Source organism: Vidua chalybeata, chromosome 5 (assembly GCF_026979565.1).
Source record: "Vidua chalybeata isolate OUT-0048 chromosome 5, bVidCha1 merged haplotype, whole genome shotgun sequence".
Lineage (NCBI taxonomy): Eukaryota > Metazoa > Chordata > Aves > Passeriformes > Viduidae > Vidua > Vidua chalybeata.
This window is the reverse complement of record NC_071534.1, coordinates 40,634,482-40,656,678: the sequence shown is the minus strand read 5'-3', so window position 1 is coordinate 40,656,678 and position 22,197 is coordinate 40,634,482. Positions and strand designations below refer to the sequence as shown.

Here is a 22,197-nt window from a genome sequence, read left to right as displayed (position 1 = left end):
ATCATCCTCACTGATAATCCTGATAAAATACTTACTTAGCTTTCTACTACCATGTCTGCATAACAGCCTTCTTTTTTTTGCAGCGCACGTATCTAAATAGCATTTTTTAGTGCTTTTTGCAACAGCTACATGCTACTAGATTCTATGTGCTAATTAGCTAATAATGCTTAATGCATTAACTGGCAGCCTAAGATACGCTGCTGGTGTTAGTCACGCAATGCGGCTGGGTGTAAAGACTTGGGCACAGGAAGGGCCCCAGGCATACAATTGCAGGCATTACACTGACACTAGCTAGATCTAAAAGAACAAACTCTTGTTTTCAAGTGTTCGTAACCAGCACCCCAGCCCTAAATTCCCACACCGTTTTGATTCTTTGAAAACTCTATACAAACGTGAAAACAGAGAGAACCTGGTTATGTAACGTAATATGTGGCCTTCCTTTTTTTTTTTTTTTTTTTTTGTGTGTGTGTGTGTGTGTGTGTGTGTGAAACGCCAAGCAACAGGTTGCACTGATTGTACAAGAGCGACTGAAACAAATACAACAAATTATCCCTTGGTTTCTGCGAAGGTCTGGAAAAGCTTATGCGAGTCACACAGACTATTTGAACCTGCCACTGTATTTGCACAACACAGACGGTATCATCATATGAATTACGGTGATCCAAACCACTCATCCGGCAGCGAAGCGGAAGGGATCCAATTATGCGGGCGCTCCAGTCAAGGCACTGAGGGAAATGTCGCCTGCCCGTCCCTCCCCGGCTCGGGGGGGAACGGGCCGCGGGACGGGACGGAAGACCTCCCGGCCGCGAGGGGGCGCTCCGGCCCCCGCCCCGCGGCTTCTGGGAAGGGCGGGTCCCCGGCCGCCCCCTGCAGGCGTCACTCCCAGCATGCAGCGCGGCGCGCTCCTGCCCCTGCCGCCGCTGCCGCTGCCAGGCGGAGAAGATGGCGGAGGGAGGTGCGGCGGATCTGGAGACCCAGCGCACGGACGTCGCGGCGCTGCTCAAAACCGCCCTCCGCAAGGGCGACACCTGGTGAGGGAGGAGCGGGGGGGCTCGGGAGGACCGGCGCGGGCGGCGTCCCCCTGCCCCCGGGGCCGCTTGGCTGCCGGAGGGACCGATCTCCTTCCCCTCGCCCCCCCACCCGCTCCCGGGGGCGGCTCGACGTCTCTCCCTCTGCCGCGAAAGTGGAGGCGGGTGACAAGGGCAGGGAGGCAGTGCTGTACCACGCGCTTCCCGCCGCTCGGTTCCCGCGGCTCCTGCCAGGCGGGGAGCGGCCGCTTGGGTGCGGCGGGGCCTCGGCCTGGCCCGGGCTGCGGGCGGGCGGCGGGGAGGCACCGAGGTCAGCGCCCTGAGGGGGAGGGCAGGGAGGGAGCGGCGCGGCTGCCGGGGCGCGCTGCCGGGTGGCAGCCCCGGATGGCGGGCCCGGAGCCCGCACGGGGCTTGTTTTGGCTGCGCGAGGAGTATTGAGGCGGCGGAGAAGAGCTCTGCTAGCAGGCGTTTCTTCCATTATCCAGGCTGAAATGGCCCCGGCTTCACCTTCACGTTATCAGAAATGATATCTGTGTTCTGGCCTGGGTGCCCTGGTGCCCCGTCCGTGGCTGTGACAAGCCTTGAGTTTCAAATTTATTGTGATTGGAAACGTGTTTGTTTCCTAAGAAAGAGTCCCTGGAGGTGCGAACGGACCCTTATGATACCTTTTCGACAGCGAACGTTTGGAAAATATGTTTTCCTGGTCAGTCGTGAAATATTCCTTAGTATGTCTTACAAATTGTCAACATAATAATCCACGGTAAAATAAGCACCTCTTTTTGGCGTGTATTTGGTAATTGAGCTTCTGTAGTTGTAGTTCTATGGGGCTAGGAAATGGGACTTTTTTTTAGCAGGGGAAAAAATAAGGAACTGACACTTTTTCCACGACTCAACCTCTTCATCACTTCCTGTGTGAAACTGTCACCCAAAGACAAAGGCTGAAGCATTAACTTAGAGAAAATTAACTGTGAATACACAGAAGTAGAACTAGCCCACCTCATTTCAGCTGTCATCACTCACTGTTCCAGTTCTATAAAAGACTATATTTAACAGTGTTGATACTGCAGCATGTGTCAGAAGCATATATTCTGATGCATTATTCAAATACTGCTGAGTATATGTTCAGTTTTGGCATATGAACACACTGCTCTTGAAACTGGAAAAGTGTAAGAAACTAGAAAAAGGAAATGAATTCACATGGTAGTGTTGAAAATGACCAGCGGTAGTAAAAGCGTGCTCAGGCTTCATGTCTTTTAAGACTGTTTTTTTATGGTTCTGTTAGGTAATTCCCAGTTACTAAAACAACGTTTCAAGCAGTTAACATTGTTCAAAGTGATAGTACTTTTATGACTAGTTGACAGCATGACCGAAACAGTAAGTTTACTGTGCTGTTTACTTTTTTTAGTACGTTCAATATTTTAACACGGAGGAATCAATTATGTGGAAAAAGCTTCTAAATGTTCTGTGAAAGTATAATATCTAGCTGTGATTGATGCTGATATAAGTCAAGTGTATAAAAGCTGACTAAGCTGCAGCAAAGTCCTATTAAGTTTTACTTGTGAACTGTTAAATCGAGCTACATAAACATGTATGCTTGTGCATTCATAGGATGTATATTTTGACTGTGTAGCTATCTTCACAAATTGTATGTTTAGTCCAAATGCTTTTGTAGAGGTGTTTTGTAAATAGCTTTTTGATCTTTTGGGACATCAGTAAGGAAACAACAGTTAAGGTGCTGTAAACCATGATTTAAAATTGCATTGATTCAGTAGTAAGTACTGATGAAAAAAAATCCTGGAGTGCCATACAAGCTTGTTCTGTTTGAGCTTTAAAACACTCAAATGCAGTCGTTTTAAAAATGCTGGTTTGTACATCAAAAGTCTTTTCCATGCTCTTCAGAATTTAGAATGGAGAGAACAATAAGCTGCATATGGAAAGTGTAAAGCTTTGGGGATTTTCTCTAAGAAAAAAGCAACTAAAGAATAGGGCAAAGAGAGGCAAATCTTAGAAGCATCTGTGAAGTGGCTGATGAATTTCTTTGTTAGTTTGTCATGTACACTGCAGAGAGAAAGAAATAAAATTGACTTGAAATGCAACATTTTTAGAGTTAGATATTGGAGGAAGAATTGCTTGAACTAGAAACCAGTTGAACAGGTGGTTTAGTAAGCTGTAGAGTTTGTTCCATTAGATGTTTTTAAGGGTAGCTTGGGAATAGTATGCATTAAGCTGTATTGCTTCAGTGGACAGACCAGGTTAGTGTCTTTTAACTGCTTCAGCTGCAGGGACAAGATTTTGGGCTAGTTTGTCCCAGTAGTCTTTTTTGCATTCTTTATGGCCAGTTAATAAATTATTAAATTCTGAGAGATTGAGGATTCTTCCATCTCTCCATTTATCCTATTTTTCTGAACATACATTAAATAAACATCAGATTTTTCCAAGAACTAATTTCCTTTGTTCATCAGTTCTTTTGAATAATGTTGTCTACTTTTGTTAGTAAAGTCAGTATAAAACTACACTTTTGTTCCACAGAACTTAAATTAATATAATTTTTACTTCTTGCAGTATTGTCCAAAGGATCTTCAGGTTCTGTGGTTCTTTTCTGTTTAAGAAAAGAAAAAATGCTACATTTCATTGTATGTCTCACAGTTTTAGCATCCGATACAATTACATCTAAGTATTTTGAAATTCTACTGGTGCTTGACAAGTGAGGAGAATTTATTGTCTGAGGAGATTTTTACCCTCTTCGATTAGAATGACAAAAATTATTGGTTGTTACAGCTGCAGGCAAATCTGAACTCACTCAGTGTCTTCTACTCTCAGATTGAAGAGGTGTTGATGTTCATCAGATTTTTAGGCACAGTATAATTTCGATGACCAACTGGTCTTGATGATGTCATTTAATGCCTTTGTAGCTGCAGTAATATTCTTGAGAACTTTGCCAAGTTTTTCTGTTTTTACAGTATCATGGAAGTCATGTTTTCAGTAATGAAAGCTATTGATCTTGGCATAGTTTTGTCATAGAGGGGAAGACCATCACTTTTTCTTTGTGACTTCTCTGTAATTTCTTCCCCATGTTAAGGTGTGATTTCTTGATACCACCTTCTGCCCTTATTCCCTGTAGTTCCTGTTCTTTTGTGGTTTAGTCAGAAATGTTGTCGCAGTAGCTCGGATATGACATTACAAATGCTTTCACGCTCTTGAACATATTGTCCCTCCGTGGTCTAGGATATGTAACCACATTTCTCACCTTTAGGTATCACCTGCCAATAAATATTTTACTTAAAGTGCATGATAGTGACTTCAAAATAACTAACAGCTCAGCAATCAGTTTTACCACTTTTTCTCTGTCTTCCTTCCAGAGTTTCCCTACTGTGCTTCTTTCATCTATTGCTTGCCATAACAATTTGTGAGCCGATGAGAATACAGAAGTTACTTGGATAAGAATTAGGCAGTTACTATAGACAAAAACTATCACACAGAGTTTATTTAGTGGCTAAGGGAACAAATGCAATCATTAGATGTTTGAATAGGGAATACCAAGTAGCAGTACAAATATGTACTGTATACAGAATATATTAGTGAAACCATTCTACTGTCCAGTTCTGGTGTCCACGTATGACAGGTGTTCATTTAGAATGCATTCAGACATCTCAAAATCTAATAAGGAAAGCAGAAGCTTTGTCTTTCAGAGAAGAGGTTAGAGAACCTTTGTCTGTTTTGCTAGAATTTTGAGTTGTGAAATAGTTACATAAGAGGAAGATGTCTTCTGGGATAAGGATTTTTAGACGAACAGATAAAGGTTTAAGACACTATGTAAACTGAAGCTAGTCAGGTTTAGGCCAGAAGAAAGATGTTTATTTTCAGCCCCGTTAGCCAATGAATTTTGATGCCAGTCATCACTTCACAAGAGTGATGAGATATATTCTTAATCTCTTCTTGGTTTTTAAGACTTGCAAATCAGTAAAACCATGGAAATATAGTATTTTTGGTTTTCAGATGTCTGATACACATTACTTCTGAAGTTCTGCTGAGTCTAGGTAGAGTACTGTTGTTATCCATACAGTACATTTCTTGGATGGTGAAAAAAATATTCTTTTCTTAACCTGTGGGAATTTCATTGCCTTTCCAGTTGTAATACTTGGTCACTAAAAAGAGTAAGTAAAAATGAAGTGGGGTAAAAATCCTTCCCAGTGAGTGATCAGTAGATATAAGTTCAACCTTAAAGGATTTTTCCTCCAGAAGTGAATGTCCTTACTGAACATATAAGGATTTTAAATCTGGCTGCAGTGAAAACTCAGGAATCTTGATGAACAGGGCTACATATGTAGGCCTGCTTAAAAACCCTGCAGTGCCCATCATTGATGATAGCCTTGATGCTGAAGTGCTTAGCTTTAATAGCATTTTACATGTGGTCTTCAAAGAACATGCTGAATTGGAAGGAACCCGTAAAGATCATAAAGTCCAAGTTAACCCTGCTCAGGACATCCCCAAGAGTCAGGCCATGTACCTTTTTCTCAGTACTGTCCTCTCAGTGTTTTCCACATTTTATCATCCATCATTGTTTTGTACATGAACAGAACCTATATTAAATGTTAGTGGAAGATTTTACTTGATTTCACTGAAAGCATGATGAGATGTTATGAACCTGCACTTGAATAATATTTGGAATTATATTCTAAATTATTTTGATAACTTCATAAAACGAGACACAAGGAACACTATGTTAGTGTTCCAAGGATAGATTAAGAGTTGGATGGGTTTTTATTTTCAAATGATGTTTAAGTTGCTGATTTTGACTTTTAAACCTTGTGTTTGAAGTTTGGTGTTAGGTTTCTCTCACTGCATAAGGAGTGGTGCTGCATGTGACCAGTGCTTTACAAAGATTTAAATTCTTCTGGACAATACTTACAGTGGAGATGAGTAGATGCATTTTTCTTGTGTTAATTGATTAGGTGACATGAGAGCATGTTAAAATCATGTTTGTTCCAGGCCTGAAATTTGATTTGTTAGATTATTTTTTAATGAAAAGTCTTTACTTAAATGGAAAACTTCTAAGGTATACAAAACACTTACATGGTTCTTAATATAATGTTCACACTGAAATTTTAACATAAAATTGCGCTCCACTAATTTCAGCTGAATCGTACTTTTCAGTCAGCCTCTTGGTTGAAGAGGCCTCTTTGGCCTATGGATGAAGAATATGCTTAGCCTACAGTAGCACATTGTGGCAGTGGAGTGTATCCTGGGCTGTAGTGAGAATTTGATTCGTTGGTTTGAAATCTTGGTGCATTTTGTTGAGCTAAACACTTATTTCTGAAGAGGAATCTGGAATACTAAGACGGATCTCTTAAAAATAGTAAACTATTTTTTTTTTGTCTTTGACGCCTGCACTTTTTTCTTGTGGATTTACCTATATTTTGAATAAAAAGATGGTATGGTTTGTGTGATAGACTAGAATAATTATCACCATTTTGAACTTCAAAAACTTGTTAATTCTGGGAGAAAATGGAATTTAAAGGCATCTGTTAATTTTGAGTGTATTTGGTCAAGCAATTTTTGTCACCTTAATCAAAGTAGAAATACAGATACAAACCCTTTCTTATCTTCTTATTTTTGTAGTTGGAGTTGTGCAAAAACAAAAATCAGATGCTGTGCCTTTAAGCAGGAGTCCTAATTTGCTTTCTGCAAAACAGTTGTTCCACTTTGTCCTCTGTATTGCTTAATCTGTACTCATGCACAGTGAGGAGAGTTAAAAAAAAAAATCCTCACCTATCTCTCTGGACAATTTGCACAGTTTTACTGTTGAAAGTGAAATAGGTTCTGTTCAGAAGATACGATGTCCCAGCAGTACACAGTGCAGAATGAGTGTCTCTCTGTGAAGTGTCTTTATTGCATATTAAAGTTTTCTGGTTTGATTTTGAATTCAAAGAGCTGAAGTATCAGTTATTACAAATAAATCTAGGTTACATGTTGTTTAATTCTGTCTATATATAATGGTCACAAGAATTCAGAATGCTTTTGACAGCAGTGGGAAATACCAAGATCTTAGTCATACTGTTCAGATATTTTTCTATCTACTTGGATGTTGAGGTAAAGAATGAATGCTGTTGTACTTACCTAATGTTTCTATTATGTTAATTAGGTTTATTAAGTCAAAATATTCAGTAAATCACAGGTGAACTTGAATTACATGAAAAAGTTTCAAACCATGGGAGAATTTTAGAAATCAGTTAATAAGTTTCCTGCCATACTTTCTTTCGTTCAGTGAACAGTGTCCATGTGGTCATGCAGCTGCGAAATTTTAAAACTTCCATAAACTTAAAATTGATTTTTAGTATTTGTTGAGTGTTTATATAAGAAATAAAGGTGTATTTCAAGTGTTGTACTAGCTTCAAATTTTTGTACTTGTACTTGAATCTCTACAGTTGATTATTTGGTCATACATAAGGATACTGTCTTTTCTGGTAAATTTAATTGGGTGACCCAGTTTTATTGGGTTTGCATGGCAGGCGTTGGTAGCGGGGTTGCTACAGGGGTGGCTTTTAGGAGAAGCTGCCAGAACCTTCCCCTGTGTCTTACAGAGTCAATGCCAGCTGCCTTCAGATGGACTGACCACTGGCCAAGGCCAAATATCCCAAATTGAAAGGGACCCATAAGGGACATTGAATCCAACTTCCTGCTCTTTGCAAGCTAAACCATATGCTAAGAGTGTCTTCCAGGTGATCCTTGAACTGACCAGCTTGGTGCTGTGACCAGTTCCCCAGGGAGCCTGTTCCAGTGACCAGCCACCCTCTCGTGCTTTTCATGATGTGGAGATGTGGAGTATGAACTTCCCCTGTTGCAGCTTTATTCCATTATCTGGCATTACAGAGGACTGTAGAGTATAAATTGTTCCTTTTATATGATAATCCACTTCAGACAGGCAAGAAACATCTTACAGAAGAGAGCAGATATGTCTTATAAAGCAGTCTGGAGCTCTACTCAGAAGTAAATATTGGATAATGAAGTAGGCCAGACTTGAACTGAGAACATATTCACATGTTCTGTAGTTTTTGATTCTACTTGCATGAAGAAAATTTTAAGTATACATAATGTAACAAAAAAAAAAAAAAAAAAAACAACTCCTAAAGCTAATTAAGCTGTACAAATACTTCAGTATTGTTAATATTGAAAACTCCATATTTGAGTGTAATTTTCATCAAATGGTATATGTGTGTTTTTGCTTACTCTTAGGTAAAGGTTTGGGTCTATTCCAGTGTTCTTTGTCATTGACCAGTTGGCTCCAAGTGACTTGGTTGTACTATTTTCTTCAAACAATTTGAGGTTACTGATTTATTTGAAATACCTATAAATGTCGGGTATCTGCTGTTTTAGAGTTAACCAGTTCATTTGGCTGTGCAGTTGTCTTAGTTTTTAAGGTTTGCCCCCCAAAGCAGAATATCTAGAAATTTGAGATTGTTCTTGACTTCAGTCTTAATTCAAATCCTCCAGATTTGTTTTACCTCAGAAGATGGGTTGGTTATCCTGCTCATTAGTTAAACTGATGACATGCCAGAGAGCAGAATTTGTGTTTCCTGAAATCTTGGTTCCATCAGATAACAAACATTTCTTAATTATAATTCTAAAAAATAGATAGGCCATACATTTTAACTGTGATGGGGAGTTCTGGGTTGGCCTTCTTGGTCAGGTCCACAGTTCAAAAAAGTAGCATTAGACTCATTTGGAACTCTTCCTGCATTAGGTAATATAAAGGCAAAACATTGTACCAAGCTTAATATACATATATTTTGGTGTCTCTTTTAGTATTCTATTTTTGTATCTGGGACAACATGCATTACAGGGTAGCATATCTGGTCCAAGTGCATACCCCAAGTTTTTAATATTTTTTCCTTAAAAAGTGATCAAATATCATTTAACAAATGAGGGTTTAGCAGATGTAGTTCTGATTACTTGAGCTTCCTCTTAAATTACTGGATGTCCCTCATAGGTAATAGTTTTCAGATGGTTGATTGTGTCATGGATATTATAACACTGGTGAAAAGATAAGTTGCCTTCCAGTGGTTTGCCTTCTCTTGTACAGATGAGTAGTCTTGTTTATCTTGGTGAGAATGCTATATTGAATGTGTTTTTAGAGTCAAAAGCTGTAAGTTATAAATCTCTGATTATTACTTTTCCTACTAATGCTAAGAAGTCTGGATTTTAGCTACAGAAGTGCTTTAGCAGGTTGATTGATTTGCCTTAAACTGAGCATGGTGTAATTGTCTTCCTTTTTTTTTCCCCTTCCCTGGGGAAGGGGAAAAATCTTTAATGTGGCATATCCTTCTTGGATAAAATGAAGGTAGTGTATGGCATTTGAATGCAAGTTTCTGGTTTCCCTAATCTTACTGGAAAAGTAGTATTTAATGTCTTGATTAAGAGCAAGTTCTTGTAATGGGGTGTTCTGGTTTTTGCCAGGATAGAGTCAATTTTTCCATGGTGAGGGAGTGGAGCTTGGAGCCCAGCCCTGGGCATGTCCAGGTTATTATGCTCTACCACCCCCAGGGGTGGGAGTCAAGGGTTAGGGTTAGAAAAAGCATGGCAGGAGAGAGAATCCCATCCACCATCGTTCATTATCCTCCAGGATGAGCATTTTGCATGTAAATAACCCACTTTTTACACTTCTATTATTAATATTGTTGCTGTTACTGTTTCTTTTTCTCATCTCATTTCTGTTTCCAGTAAATTGTTATTATCTCAGCCTGTAATCTCTGCTTTTTGTGGAGCGAGGGAAGGGAAGCAGTTTATGGTTTTGGGTTTTTTTATTCAGAGTGCTAAATTGGGGAATACCATTTTTAAACCAGGATAAGAGAGAGAGAGGATTACAGTTACTGTGACTGTGTTCAACAGTAACTCAAAATAGCTTTTCTCACCTGTACCAGATTTCTATTGAAGCAAAAGTAGCAGGATGTTCATTAAAACGCCTAATATGTATAAAACGTAGATATATATGTACATGCACATACTATAGCCAGTAATTTGCTCTAAGAATTCACATCTATGGTGTCTGCTAGCATTTTTAAAAACCTCTACGTGCAGATGTTTTTTTCTTGGCTAAATAAATTTGCTAAATTTTCTTTTCGATGTAATGCATGTTAACTCTTCTTTGTGGTAAAGGAACTTGACTGTGCTGTTTAGTTCTTATCATACTTACATACTTGCATGATTTATAAGTGGCCTTTCAGCTTTCTTTATACAAGCAATATTAAGCTCTTACTTGAGCCTGAAAAGATTGCTAAATGCAAAATTCATAAATGCAAAGGGAAATGATGAAAGATTTTTTGCACTTCATGTTAGGAAACAGCAATGTTTCCACATGTCTGTTAGGGAGGACCCTAAAGAGATACTGCACAGCAGATTTTGGTTGATGGCAAAATTAATTGGATATGGAAGAAGAAAGCTGATGAAGTGTTGAAATAGATAATGTTGAATATTTAAAATCTAGAACAGTGGACCCCAAGCTTTCTCACACTGTTAAACTTTATTATCAAAAATTTGTATCAATCACTCTGTTACTGGGGTGTGATAAGACTTTCAATACAAACCATTTGAAAAGTAAAATGATTCTCCAGGAGCAGTAGTTTCTTAAGCATTAATTAAAGGCAGTTTGCCTGTATGATAGTTTCTCTTCTGTGTAAAATTATATCTTTGCTTCTTAAGATTCATAGTTCATTCAAATTTAGGTCAAGAAAGTAGAGGCCAATGGGACAAGGCTAGCAGGTTTGATGGTGACTGCATTCATAACCACACAGTTACAGCTCTTATGGAATAGAGCTGGATGGCCACAGCAGAAGAGAAAGGGGAGAATGCTGTTGGCCTTAAGTATGTTTATGAGAATGAAAACCTAGTGTGTAAAGGCAAGGGCATGTGAGATTAATCAAATTCAGCTTCATCCTAACTTAGTAGCAAAAGATTTGGAACAGACAAGGCAGCAGATTATGAATACTTTTAGGAAGGACAAATAATGCATATGGTATCTTAAAAAAATAAATACAAATCTGAGCATCACTGAAAAAAAATTGGTATCTTGATCTTAAATTCTGGAGAAAAACATATAAAAGGTAGGTATCACTGGACTTTGTAGAAGCCAGACTGTGGCAACAGTTTAATCTGGATAAAAATGCTGTAGAGCTGAGATACGAGATATAATCTCTTTATATCAAGTGTGATGTTGATAATAATTTTTAGGAGGAACATCTCATCCTCTGTCAAAAGCAGACCATTTACTGTTTGTGTTGATGAGAAGTCATGCTCTCTGGTTCTTGACAAGGCATCAGAGTCCTGAAGTTTTTTAAGTTGCACATGAGTGTTATAAATAAAACTCCAGCAGCAAACAATTTTTTACTGAAAGTTCTCTCTCCCTTTTTTAAAGGGCTGTCTAATTATAGAGGTTTAACTTGAATCTCCTGAATTTGAAAATCAGGAACAGGAATTAAAGGTGACAATCGTTCATGCTAAAAAGGGAAATGTTTTTTTTTCAACTTGTCATTTTTCAGCCTCTGATACAGATTATTGGCAGTCTTGCAAAACTGTATCTGGCGCTGTTAATGTGATCTTTAATTGACCCCAGTTAAAGTCCTCACTGGTAGGAGATGCTGCTAATGGTTAGCAGAACAAAGAGAAAATCATTGTCATTTCACAAGGCTGATGAATGCTGGTGTGTTATCGTGAATGAGGTAGGAAGTAGTAGAATGCCCATAATTAATATGTATGTCTTCTTCCTTTTAAGGTATCTAGTGGATAGTCGCTGGTTCAAACAGTGGAAAAAATATGTTGGTTTTGACAGCTGGGACAAATACCAGATGGGAGATCAGAATGTGTACCCTGGTCCTATTGACAACTCTGGACTTCTCAAAGGTAACTGCCTCTCGCTGTGAAATAAGCCTATAGTATATTAAGTGCAAAATTGTCACGGGTAGTTTATCCTTTGAAGTTGGCAATGTAAATGAAACTCAGCATATATAAAGGTAAAAATTTTAGTTTCTTTGCAGACCATGACAAAGGAACTGGAATAGATTTCCCTAATAAATCACAATTTTATAAATACAGTTATTGGAACTTCTTTGTAATGGTAACAAAATATGCAGTAATGTAGAAATTCCTGGTTTATAATGAGATTTTTGGGCTGTATTGAGAACTGAAAATCAGTCAAGTTGACAAAAAGGTGTCTTGAGTTCGCTATGATTTCCCTTTTTTTGGTAGCTTAACCAAATCAGTTGATTTAAAATAAGATTTTTAAGTTGAACTCTAAAACTTAGTTCTGTAAATAAGCCCCAAGCTCACCCTTTAGTTCTGGAACAATTGAAGAAGTGCTATTATTCAGTTCAGTTACTTAAGTTGTGTGAAATGCTGGAGGATAATTTCTTATTTTCTTTGTGGTCTTGTAAGGATGTTAAACTCTGTCACTGCTGTAATTACTCAGGTCTGACTGACTTCTCCTGAACTGTAGCCAAATTTGTGAACACAGATCTCGGAATACTTTTCCATATATTTTAACCTTCACATCAAATTCTGTATTTAATGTCCAGTATCAAAATACAATTAAAGATGTTAATATTTAATCTAGCAGATACAAAATCGAGCAGATAATTAGTTTTCTTCTTTGCAGTTACAGGTAATGTAATAATACTGCTTGTTCTATTGGCACATAGTAATACCAGTTTTGCCAACTTCACGGGATTTATGATGAACTCTCAACTTTCTTAATTCAAAACTTCTGTAATAAGTATCTCATTATTTTACAAATTGAATGTTAAAGATGATTGCACCTTTCATATAGCTTGTTGTACCATGTTCTCCTAATTGTCAGTGTGAATGAGTATGTCTGACACTGACCAATGCCTTTGTAGAAAGTACTGTATTGTCATGTACATCTATATGTTCACTTCCCATCCGGAAACTTTAAAGTCCAGGTAAGTGTTGTGTTTTTTTTTCTGAAATGTGAGGATTTAGATATTTTGCACGTTCTTGTTGTAAATCCTGCAGTGAGGCAGGGATGTTCAGGTAATGCATCTCACCATCAGATGTTGCAACATCTTTTTATCCTCAGTGAGCTAGCATCAGCTTGTTCTCTCTTTTGTGTCTTCCCCTTCAAAAATAGGTGATTTCTAGTTGTGCCAAACACTGTTAGTTCATCTGTACCATTTATAACTTAATCTACATACCTGTTCAGATTATGCTTAAAGTTACTGTTGTTATGAAGTCTACTTTAGGGTTAGCTGTCCAAATTAGAAGTCATGTTAGCCATTTTCCTGAAAGTGTCTGAAAACCTGTATTCTGTTGTTTTGACACTACCAGTGCCCCTTTCAAAATAAACAACATCAGGAGTTGTGGACCTCACTTTTTGCTCATTCAAGGTTCTAAACTATGGCTCCATGTTGGCAGTGATTTCGTGCATCCACTTACTCTCCAACATCTACTGTTCTTGTGTAAAGGCATTATTAAGGGCATTAATGCCTACAAATAATAGCTTTTTCTTTCACCCACTGCAAAGCAACAATCATCTGTACTAAGTTTTCTATGTAGCATAGACTGAAATGCTGGATTTTGAAAATGCTTGGATTTTGATCTTGTCTTTGGCACATAGTATGCTCTAGTTGCTGTCATGCTGCTCTCCTTAAAAATGTGCATCTGATTTAAAGAATAAAATAATCTAAAATGGGCATGCTTTCTCAGGTATTCTGCAGTGTAATGCAGTGATAAAGAAAACTGTAATTGAATTCACGAAAGACTGATTCCAGGAAACTGAAGCAATATGTTGTGCTTATATTACTTAAATGCTTCTCCCTTGTTTCCAGAACATTTGGATGAAGTGAGAGCAATGAAAGTAACAGGTAGAGATTTCAGTTAATCTCAACATGTGCAAAAAATGTCGAGTGTGATGTAATGCACGTGTCATGTTCAAAAGAAGAGATACATCGTCAAAGTGGGCACAAGGAAGTAGGTATTTAGAGTAGCTGATTTTTCATCATAGAAAACAGTGTTGTATATGAGGGAATGAATTGTCAGAATCTGGGTATCTGTTTGATGGTTCTAAAAAAAATTATACTAGAAAAAATGTTGGTATTTTTAGAAGAAGGTAGTAGAATCCAAATTACACCTTCTCACCATATAAGATCAGTGCAGAAAAACCATATGAATCTTGTGAAGAGTTATGTAGACCTGAAGAAGTGCTTGTGGATTTCTCCCCTCACTGTGCTCCCAGCTACAGCGGGATGCTTCCAGATGGAAGGACAGCTGCCCTAAATGTTTGAAGCTCAGTGGCTCACATCTGGAATCGCCTCTTAGACCTAATAGATAGCTACTATTGATAAGGATTGAACAAAAGCTAAAAGCATGCTGCTTACCTTAAGAGATTCCAAGTTGTGCTTCATTCAGGTGCAGCATCTCCCCTTCTCTGCAAAGAATTTTGTAGTGACTGTTTCCAGAGCACACAGGAGCCTTTAAATAGGAGGTTGTACTATGCTACTTTCCTGGTCTTGACTTAGAGTGAATTACTTCAAACTTTGTCTTGAATTGACAGTTAACTACTCATTCTCATTTTCAGCTGTGGAAGTATCCATGATGATGTGGGAATGTGTGAAGTGAGTGGGAGAAATGAATTAGTTTCTCTGGAAGCTAAGATGGTGTATGATAACAAACTAGGTGCTTATAATTGCATGAGGATATAAAGTTGTCACTCATACAGTAAAGGAATACCTGTAATAGGTGTGCTAAGCATAAACTGGGTAGTTTGCCTACATGGTTTCAGAAGACCTCCTTTGAACACCATAATACTGGTAACATAATAGTGACTCAAAATATTTTGCTTGCTGTTTATGTGCAAAATGTTACATTAAAAACTCAAGTACAGAATTACAGTATTCAAGTGAAAATAATCTTTCTCGTATAGATGGTGATTCTCAGTCTCTCAAGGAACATCTCATTGATGAGCTGGACTACATCCTTTTGCCAACTGAAGGCTGGAATAGGCTAGTGAGCTGGTACACGCTGATGGAAGGTCAAGAGCCAATTGCACGCAAGGTACTCTATCTGCTGGGATTAGTATGATTCAGATGTAGTCCTGCAAATATGCAGGAGTTGCACAGCAATTTATTAGCAGACTTTTAATTCCTGGCCTGTGATAATCATATAAAGAACTCCTGCTTTAGTTGCTTATTGATATCTTATTTTTGTTCAGATTTTGAGGCTTAAATGTGTAATATTGAGGCAGGGGGATGCAAAGGACATAATACTTTCTTTTTCTGGAAGTAAGTTCTATTAATAAATATCTCAAGAAGAATTTGCTTTAGAAGCTTGTATGGCTATTAATGCAAATTATTTTGTAATTAGGTAAATAGCTCTAAAACTGTATTAACGCTGTTAGTAAATGAAAATGTTACGTTAGTAAAAAGTCTAGCTCTAATAATGTTAATATTTGTGGTGTAATTGGTAGTTTCTTTCTGATAAACACTCTGTGCTCAGCTGCTTGCTAAGGGAGTTATTTCTTTAAGCTAAAAGCTTACCTCAACACAAGTAGTAGTCCATGGTATGGTGGACAGTGTGGCCCTTCATCAGTATGAGATACTGAAAAATTAACATCTTTATTTTTTTTTGTTTGCTTCAAGCACATAACACCCTTATTATTAAAGGTGAGAGGACATCTCACCAGTTTATTTTTTTGTTTGTGTAATTTCTTAAGATTTTCAAATTAGTGATTACAGTTGCATCCTCACTGGACTTTTAAAATACATTTTGGTATATTTATCCTTCTTGTATTGACCACTAGGGTGTATTTTTTCAGTTACAGGGATCTTTATTTTAATTCTTTTAAAATTGCTGAAAAAATATTAGGCTTAGAATTTAGTTTTATGATTTCTGGTGTAATAAAACTTTTGTTTCCTTCTTATGACATAAGTATGGTCTAACTGCATGCATGCTGGCTGCTTACTTCTAAAGTCCACTCTTCAAATAAATGGTAGATATAACTGTAGAAGTAGTTTCGGATCATCAAAATTCATTTGGCCAGCAACAGAAGTTTGTTAGAGGGTTTTATAATATTTTCTCTATTATGATGAAATAGTTGTTCGGTTTTTGGCTTTGTTTTAAAGAGACATGCCTGAAATGTCTGTCGTTTTGTCTAGTTCTGTTAGAGCGGAAATTCCTTAAAATAACTGTCCTTCTTTAAATATATATCTATTACCAACTTGGTATTGTTTTTTCTGAAGATGGATTTCAGTAAAATGCATACTCTTCCATCATCATGGTAAAGTAAAAACTCTGTAATTTTTTCCATTTGGGAGGAAGATGGAAGGAGAGAGCAGTGAAATTATAGTAACTTCTATTCCACTTGGAAGTAGCTAACTGGAAACATGGAGTATAATGAGTGGCCAGGTAAACTGGCATAGCTTTGTTATTTTCTGCCAATATGAACAGCAGTTATCCTCTGAGAAGCATATTCCAGTTCCGCATTTTTGATCCTGATGCTTTTGTCATTCATTTTTATTTTTCATGTCTGCCTTTATGAGTTTTTTTTTTTTTTTTCATAAATATGGTATTATACTTTTCTTTCATCCCCTTTGTTGCATAAGCAACATTTTTGAAATGTGGATCCAAATTTTAAATTGATAAAATTTTGTATTTGATCTACATCAAATAATGTTAAGACTTCTTGTAATAAGTTGTACTACCACTAGAGTGTCAGTTTTTATTCTTAGAAATGTGTTAGCCGCACTGCATAGTTTTGCCACTGCCACTATTTTGTTGTGACTCTAATAGCTGAAATCTACTAGCTGCTCAAATTAAGATGCAGTTTTGTTTAAATGCTGTGATTGACAGTCATTAAAGCTAAGGCAAGCAATGAAATAATTCACTAATTTCTTCATTCTTTTCCTACGGCACATACATGTAAGTTATATTTATACAGCAGATAGCAGATCTCTCCTAGCAATTAGCAAGTGGCTTTATTTTAACCGTATTTGTCAGATGTATCACATATCAGGCTGCTGGTTATTTTTGGAGTAGTCTACATGACTATGCAGTTACACTTTGGAAGACCAAAGGCAAAAACATTTAAGAGGTGACCCTGAATATTTTTTTCTACATTTTACTTTTATTAAAAAAACAAAAAACAAAAAAAATCCTGTATATTTAACTATTCCATAATCTGTGCTTAAAAAATGAAAATAGAATAAACAGCCTTAATGAGTAGGTAAAATTTCAAATGAATGTATTAATTATTGGAATGTAAATGGAAAATTTTTAGGTTTTGTTTAAAAATGTGATATCCAGATTTTATTTGTGTGTATTATATTTTTGATAACTACTCTTTAAGTGTGAAAACTAGTTCTTGATGTTCTAAGGAAATAATATACAATTATTGAATTTGGAAATAAAAGTACCTTTCGGGTGTTTTTCCCTTCTGGTCACGTATCTTTGGATTAAGGTTGCATATTTGTGATTTCTACTTTCTACACTTTGAAAGTCATCATGTTATACACAGGTAAGACAATCGTCATGGAAAAAAGTACTTTCTAGCTTACTGTGTTTTTAAAAAGTAATAGGAGAATTTTAGTTCTCATTTTTTTGCATTTATTAAGTGTCTTCTATTGCGTGAGCTTCAGATTCTTGAAGAGGTCTCAAAAATATCTTGAAGTGTGTGTATATGAAAACATATTCAGACTGATATGTGATCTCATTCTGCTTTTCAGGTCGTTGAACAGGGTATGTTTGTAAAGCACTGCAAAGTAGAAGTATATCTAACAGAATTAAAACTGTGTGAAAATGGAAATATGAACAACGTAGTCACACGAAGATTTAGTAAAGCTGATACAATAGGTATGCACAACTATTTTCTAAAAATATGTGATTGGTACTTGTATGTGGTAGCAAGTTCTGAATAAATGTCTAAATAAAATGATTGATGGGTATTTTGACCATTAAAAACAATGGGAGTAGTTTTGTTTGGGTTAAGGTTAAAAGTTAATAAATTGGAATATTGAGGGGGTTTAATACAACTGTAACAATATAATTGCATGTTTTATTATCTAAGCATCTGTATTAACTTCAGAGGTTTGAGCTTTTAAGAAAGTGAATAGTGTGATGTTGTTTATTCGATTTCATAGTACTTTTTCTTGGCTTTTGATGTGTAAGAAGTGTATTTTTTATGTCTTTCATTAACCAACACATTCTAATCATATATATGAAGAGAAGGATATACAAAACACAAGGAATAATTTAATTAACGAATTAATGCCTAAAGGTGACCTACAAAGGCAATGTTCTTCATGTTGTAAAGTGGCAGCCCGGGCGCAATCTTTTACAGTAATTGAATCCTCTATTAAACCTTTATTTGTATTTTTTTTGACTGCTTGTTGAGCAGACAGTCACTGCTTGAAACAGTATTTTAATAAGATATTTGACTTTGAAAATAGCAATCAGAACATTTTCAAAGATATTGCTTCTCATTTTTTGGTATATTTGTGCATATGTATCTGAGATAAGAGTCTTTCAATCATCTGTATTTGTGCAGTTTTGTACTTCACTCAGAATTGTACTTTATGCCCTTGGCACTGTATATCCAGACATCACTTTGTTTACATTTGTTGACAGCAGTGTATTTTTTTAGCTTTTGCTTCTCTTCACATTATGAGTAGTGACTTATACGTACCAGCCTTTAATTCTTTGCAGATTGCTTGCTTTAGAAGTAGTCATTTTACTTTGTTAAATTTCAATATTTTAAGTTAGAAAAAGAATCACCTCTTGTATCAGAATAAAAACTTTTAAATTGTGAAAATTATCCTCAAAACAAGGTTTGTTGTTAATTTGTCTGAGATCTGTTGTACGGAAGTTGTACTTGATTATTTTCTGAGGAAACCAGAAACTTGGAAAAAACAATGTAACATTGTCCTTAGGACCATTATCCTTTAACATTGGTCCCTTAGGACCAAATGCAAGTTATTTTGCAGCTATATTGAATTTAATTGTATCACTGAAATTATAGGTAATGGATGATTTTTTTTCTCTAATCAGAAGCAGGATATTTTGGAATGACAGGTACTTGAAGGTATATTCATTCTTTCTTAGCAATGAGAGAATTAAAATTATGAATAAATTGTTGTAAAAGGTAATGAGAAGCAGTCAGAGTTCACTGGCAATCCCTTTCCAGACACTGGCCTTGTTTGCTTTCCTGAAATGTGCATGATATGCTCCTGGAAGCCTTTAAAAACATGTCCTTCCCAAAACTGAAGCTTCTTGTGCAGAGTGCAAAGCAGAGCTACCCTAGCCAAGGCATTCAGAAGAGTTTGTAACTTAGAAGAAGAGCTAGAAAAATTCAACCCACTTTAAGAGTGAAATAGTAACTGATCCCTTTTATGCATTCCTAAGATTGTGATTTTTTTTCCCCCCTGCTTCTTACCTCGAATATATTTAAGGTAGTTCTGGAATTCATCAAATACACAGCAGAAACGCTTGTTATATCAATAAATAATATGCAAGAGGGATCTTAGAGAATCTTGATTATTTTTCACTCTTCCTTGTATATTCCAGTAAGGGATGCATTTTTATTATAGTTGCAGAAGGCTTATAGTACAAAAGAGTCAGTAACAGCCCTATGGAACTGAGTAGACACAGGGTAATATGGTCTTTTCAAGAAATTTTAATTTTTCTATCATTGATTATATTATTTTCTGCACTCAAAAAATAAGTTCAAGACCTTCCTTAATTCTTCAGTTCTTCCTGCTGCTAGTACTAATCATGTCATATATTGGAGGTATAACTAAAACTCGCCAGAGAAGTGTTGGAGTCACCATCCCTGGAAGTGCTTTAGAACTGACTGCATGTGACACTTAGTGCTGTGGTTTAGTTGATATGCTGGTGTTTGGTGAAAGGTTGGACTCAATGATCTTGGACGTCTTTTCCAACTTTAATGAGTCTTTGATTCTACTAGCAGAGAACCCCATACACAATGTGACTCAGACAATGCCTATTTGATAGGCTTTCATTTATGTTGGAACAGGCACTTTACTTCATAAGCCAGCACTCCAGTAGTAGTTGGTGGGGATGGGAGGAAGAATTATAAAGTGAACATAGGTTATATGTTCGTGGAAGTACATAAAAGAATCTTATTTTCACAATCTCAAAATTGGCATAGTAGTCAAGTGGGACATGCTCTTCCAGAGTCTTGGATATAATGTGTAGTCATCCAATAGGATTGATTCTTCCTGTCTTGTAATAGTTCTGTTAGCAAAGCTGGAATATGTTAAAAATTAACTTAATAAATGTTAGCTTAGAACTTGTGAAGAAAATGACCTGCAATGCTCAGATAATTAATTGCCTATTAATCTATATTAATAGAATGAAAAAATTATATTTTGTAAATTCTTCTTTTAGTGAAAGCTATTGATAAATCTAGATTTTCTACTTTTTTTTTACAAGATTGTTGCTGACTAGTTTTATTCTTATATTCAGATATAATTATTTGAATTCATTGGCTGAGAATTGATTCAGACAGTACATGATTTTTTTTTGAGAGCCAACAAATCAAATAAGTCTGTTGCTTTGTTGGTATCACCTACCTTGTCTGTATATCATCTCTGTTACAAAAACAGATGATCCAGTCTTAACACTAAAATGTGTGACAGCTAGTATAGAAACAAACTGTATTCAGTTGCCTACAATATCTACAAATATTATATTGGCCCGTTGTAATACATTTCACAAGCCAGTATCTTTTGCAAGGTACTTTTGAGTTTTGGGTCTCAATTTGGCTTTTCCTGTTTAACCTAGTGGAAGAGAAAATAATCTCGAGTAAAAGGGAGCAAGAGAAGCTGACATACTAGTGTTTTGTCCTTAGACTTTGCAGAAATGTCTTTCAAAGAGTTTACAGGGCCCATTTTTATAGTTGTGCTTTCAGTGATCATCAGGGATAAAGTGTATGTTTTTTGGCTCCTGTTTTGTGTTCTGTGTTAGCTGTTATGAGACATAGCTTCCATGGGCCTTTGTGAGTCTACCAATTAAAAAAAGCAGCTAAGTGGGATTGCTATGATACAGCACTGTACATATTAGTTTAAAAACCGAACTCTTTAATAAACTCTGCTTTTGTGTAAGGAGAATAGTGTTAATTAAAAACTTCTTAAATTTCAGTTGTAGGTAAGTTATGCTACCTTAAAATTATGTAACACTGGTTAGGTATTTCTGTCAGGTAGAGTAGGAGCTGGTAGACCTTTCTTTGTGTATTTAAGGGATGTAAAATCTTTCACCTTCCTTTTAGAATAAATTTATGCACTTCAGTTTTACAGAGCAGTCATTTTTTTCTTGTGAACACGTGAATTAAACTTCACACATATATTGTAATAGTGTGGTTAGTGCTATTTGCACTCAGATGTGGGTAGAAGTGTACAAACCAAAAAGGGTTGATTTAGGGAACAGAATGACTTCCTGCACTTAATTTTGCTCACTGGTCTCACTTCTGATTATTTGCTACCTCCCTACGCTCTTCTATTAGCATACTCAGAAATTAGTAGGTGGCTCCTGTCATCTGTTACCAGCTTCTCTTTATTTGGTCTGCCTTGCTAATGGATTCAGTCCTCTGACTGTTTCCATTTTAAAGGCAAGCTAACTAGCAACTTCCTGCTTGTCCTACAAAATGATGTAGTTGCATGGCAATTTCTACAGTTTCATTCATATTTTGAATATGAGGAGATGAATTCTGATGTTTTATTTGACCTTATACTGTTTGTGTATTGAAATGTTAAATTTGTGTTCTTTCCTTCAAAAACAGACACAATTGAAAAGGAGATAAGAAAAATCTTCAATATTCCAGGTGAAAAAGAGACCAGATTGTGGAACAAGTACATGAGTAATACTTTTGAACCTTTGAATAAACCAGACAGCACCATACAGGATGCTGGTTTATACCAGGGACAGGTAAAGTGAAATATTATTTCTTTCCTTGAATATATTTATCTTTTTTTGCTCATGAAAATATAGGTATACCAATTTTTTTTTAAATGAAAATCACTTTCTAATAGATTGTTAGGAATAGAAGATTTTTGTGAACAAATTTGTTGAAATTAAAGTAGTCTTTGTTTATTTTCAGGATTAAAGATTGAAAAGAGACATGAAAGAGAGGATTTAACTCTCCCAATTAATTAAA

At 36.5% G+C, this 22,197-nt stretch overlaps 1 protein-coding gene across 4 annotated transcripts in view; it reads left to right on the top strand.

Moving 5' to 3' along the window:
* Positions 1 to 911: 911 nt before the first annotated feature.
* USP15 (ubiquitin specific peptidase 15) overlaps positions 912 to 22,197 on the top strand; it is a 60,321-nt gene continuing 39,035 nt past the window's right edge. For 3 of the 4 annotated variants that reach the window (XM_053942192.1, XM_053942194.1, XM_053942195.1), the window contains exons 1-5: positions 912 to 1,031; positions 11,794 to 11,921; positions 14,956 to 15,086; positions 17,753 to 17,879; positions 21,823 to 21,968. In XM_053942192.1, coding sequence (XP_053798167.1) covers positions 943 to 1,031; positions 11,794 to 11,921; positions 14,956 to 15,086; positions 17,753 to 17,879; positions 21,823 to 21,968 — 621 coding nt within the window. In that variant the 5' untranslated portion in view covers positions 912 to 942. Of the gene's footprint in view, positions 1,032 to 11,793; positions 11,922 to 14,955; positions 15,087 to 17,505; positions 17,545 to 17,752; positions 17,880 to 21,822; positions 21,969 to 22,197 lie in introns of those variants that run through there. The other variant, XM_053942193.1, reaches the window with a different exon arrangement.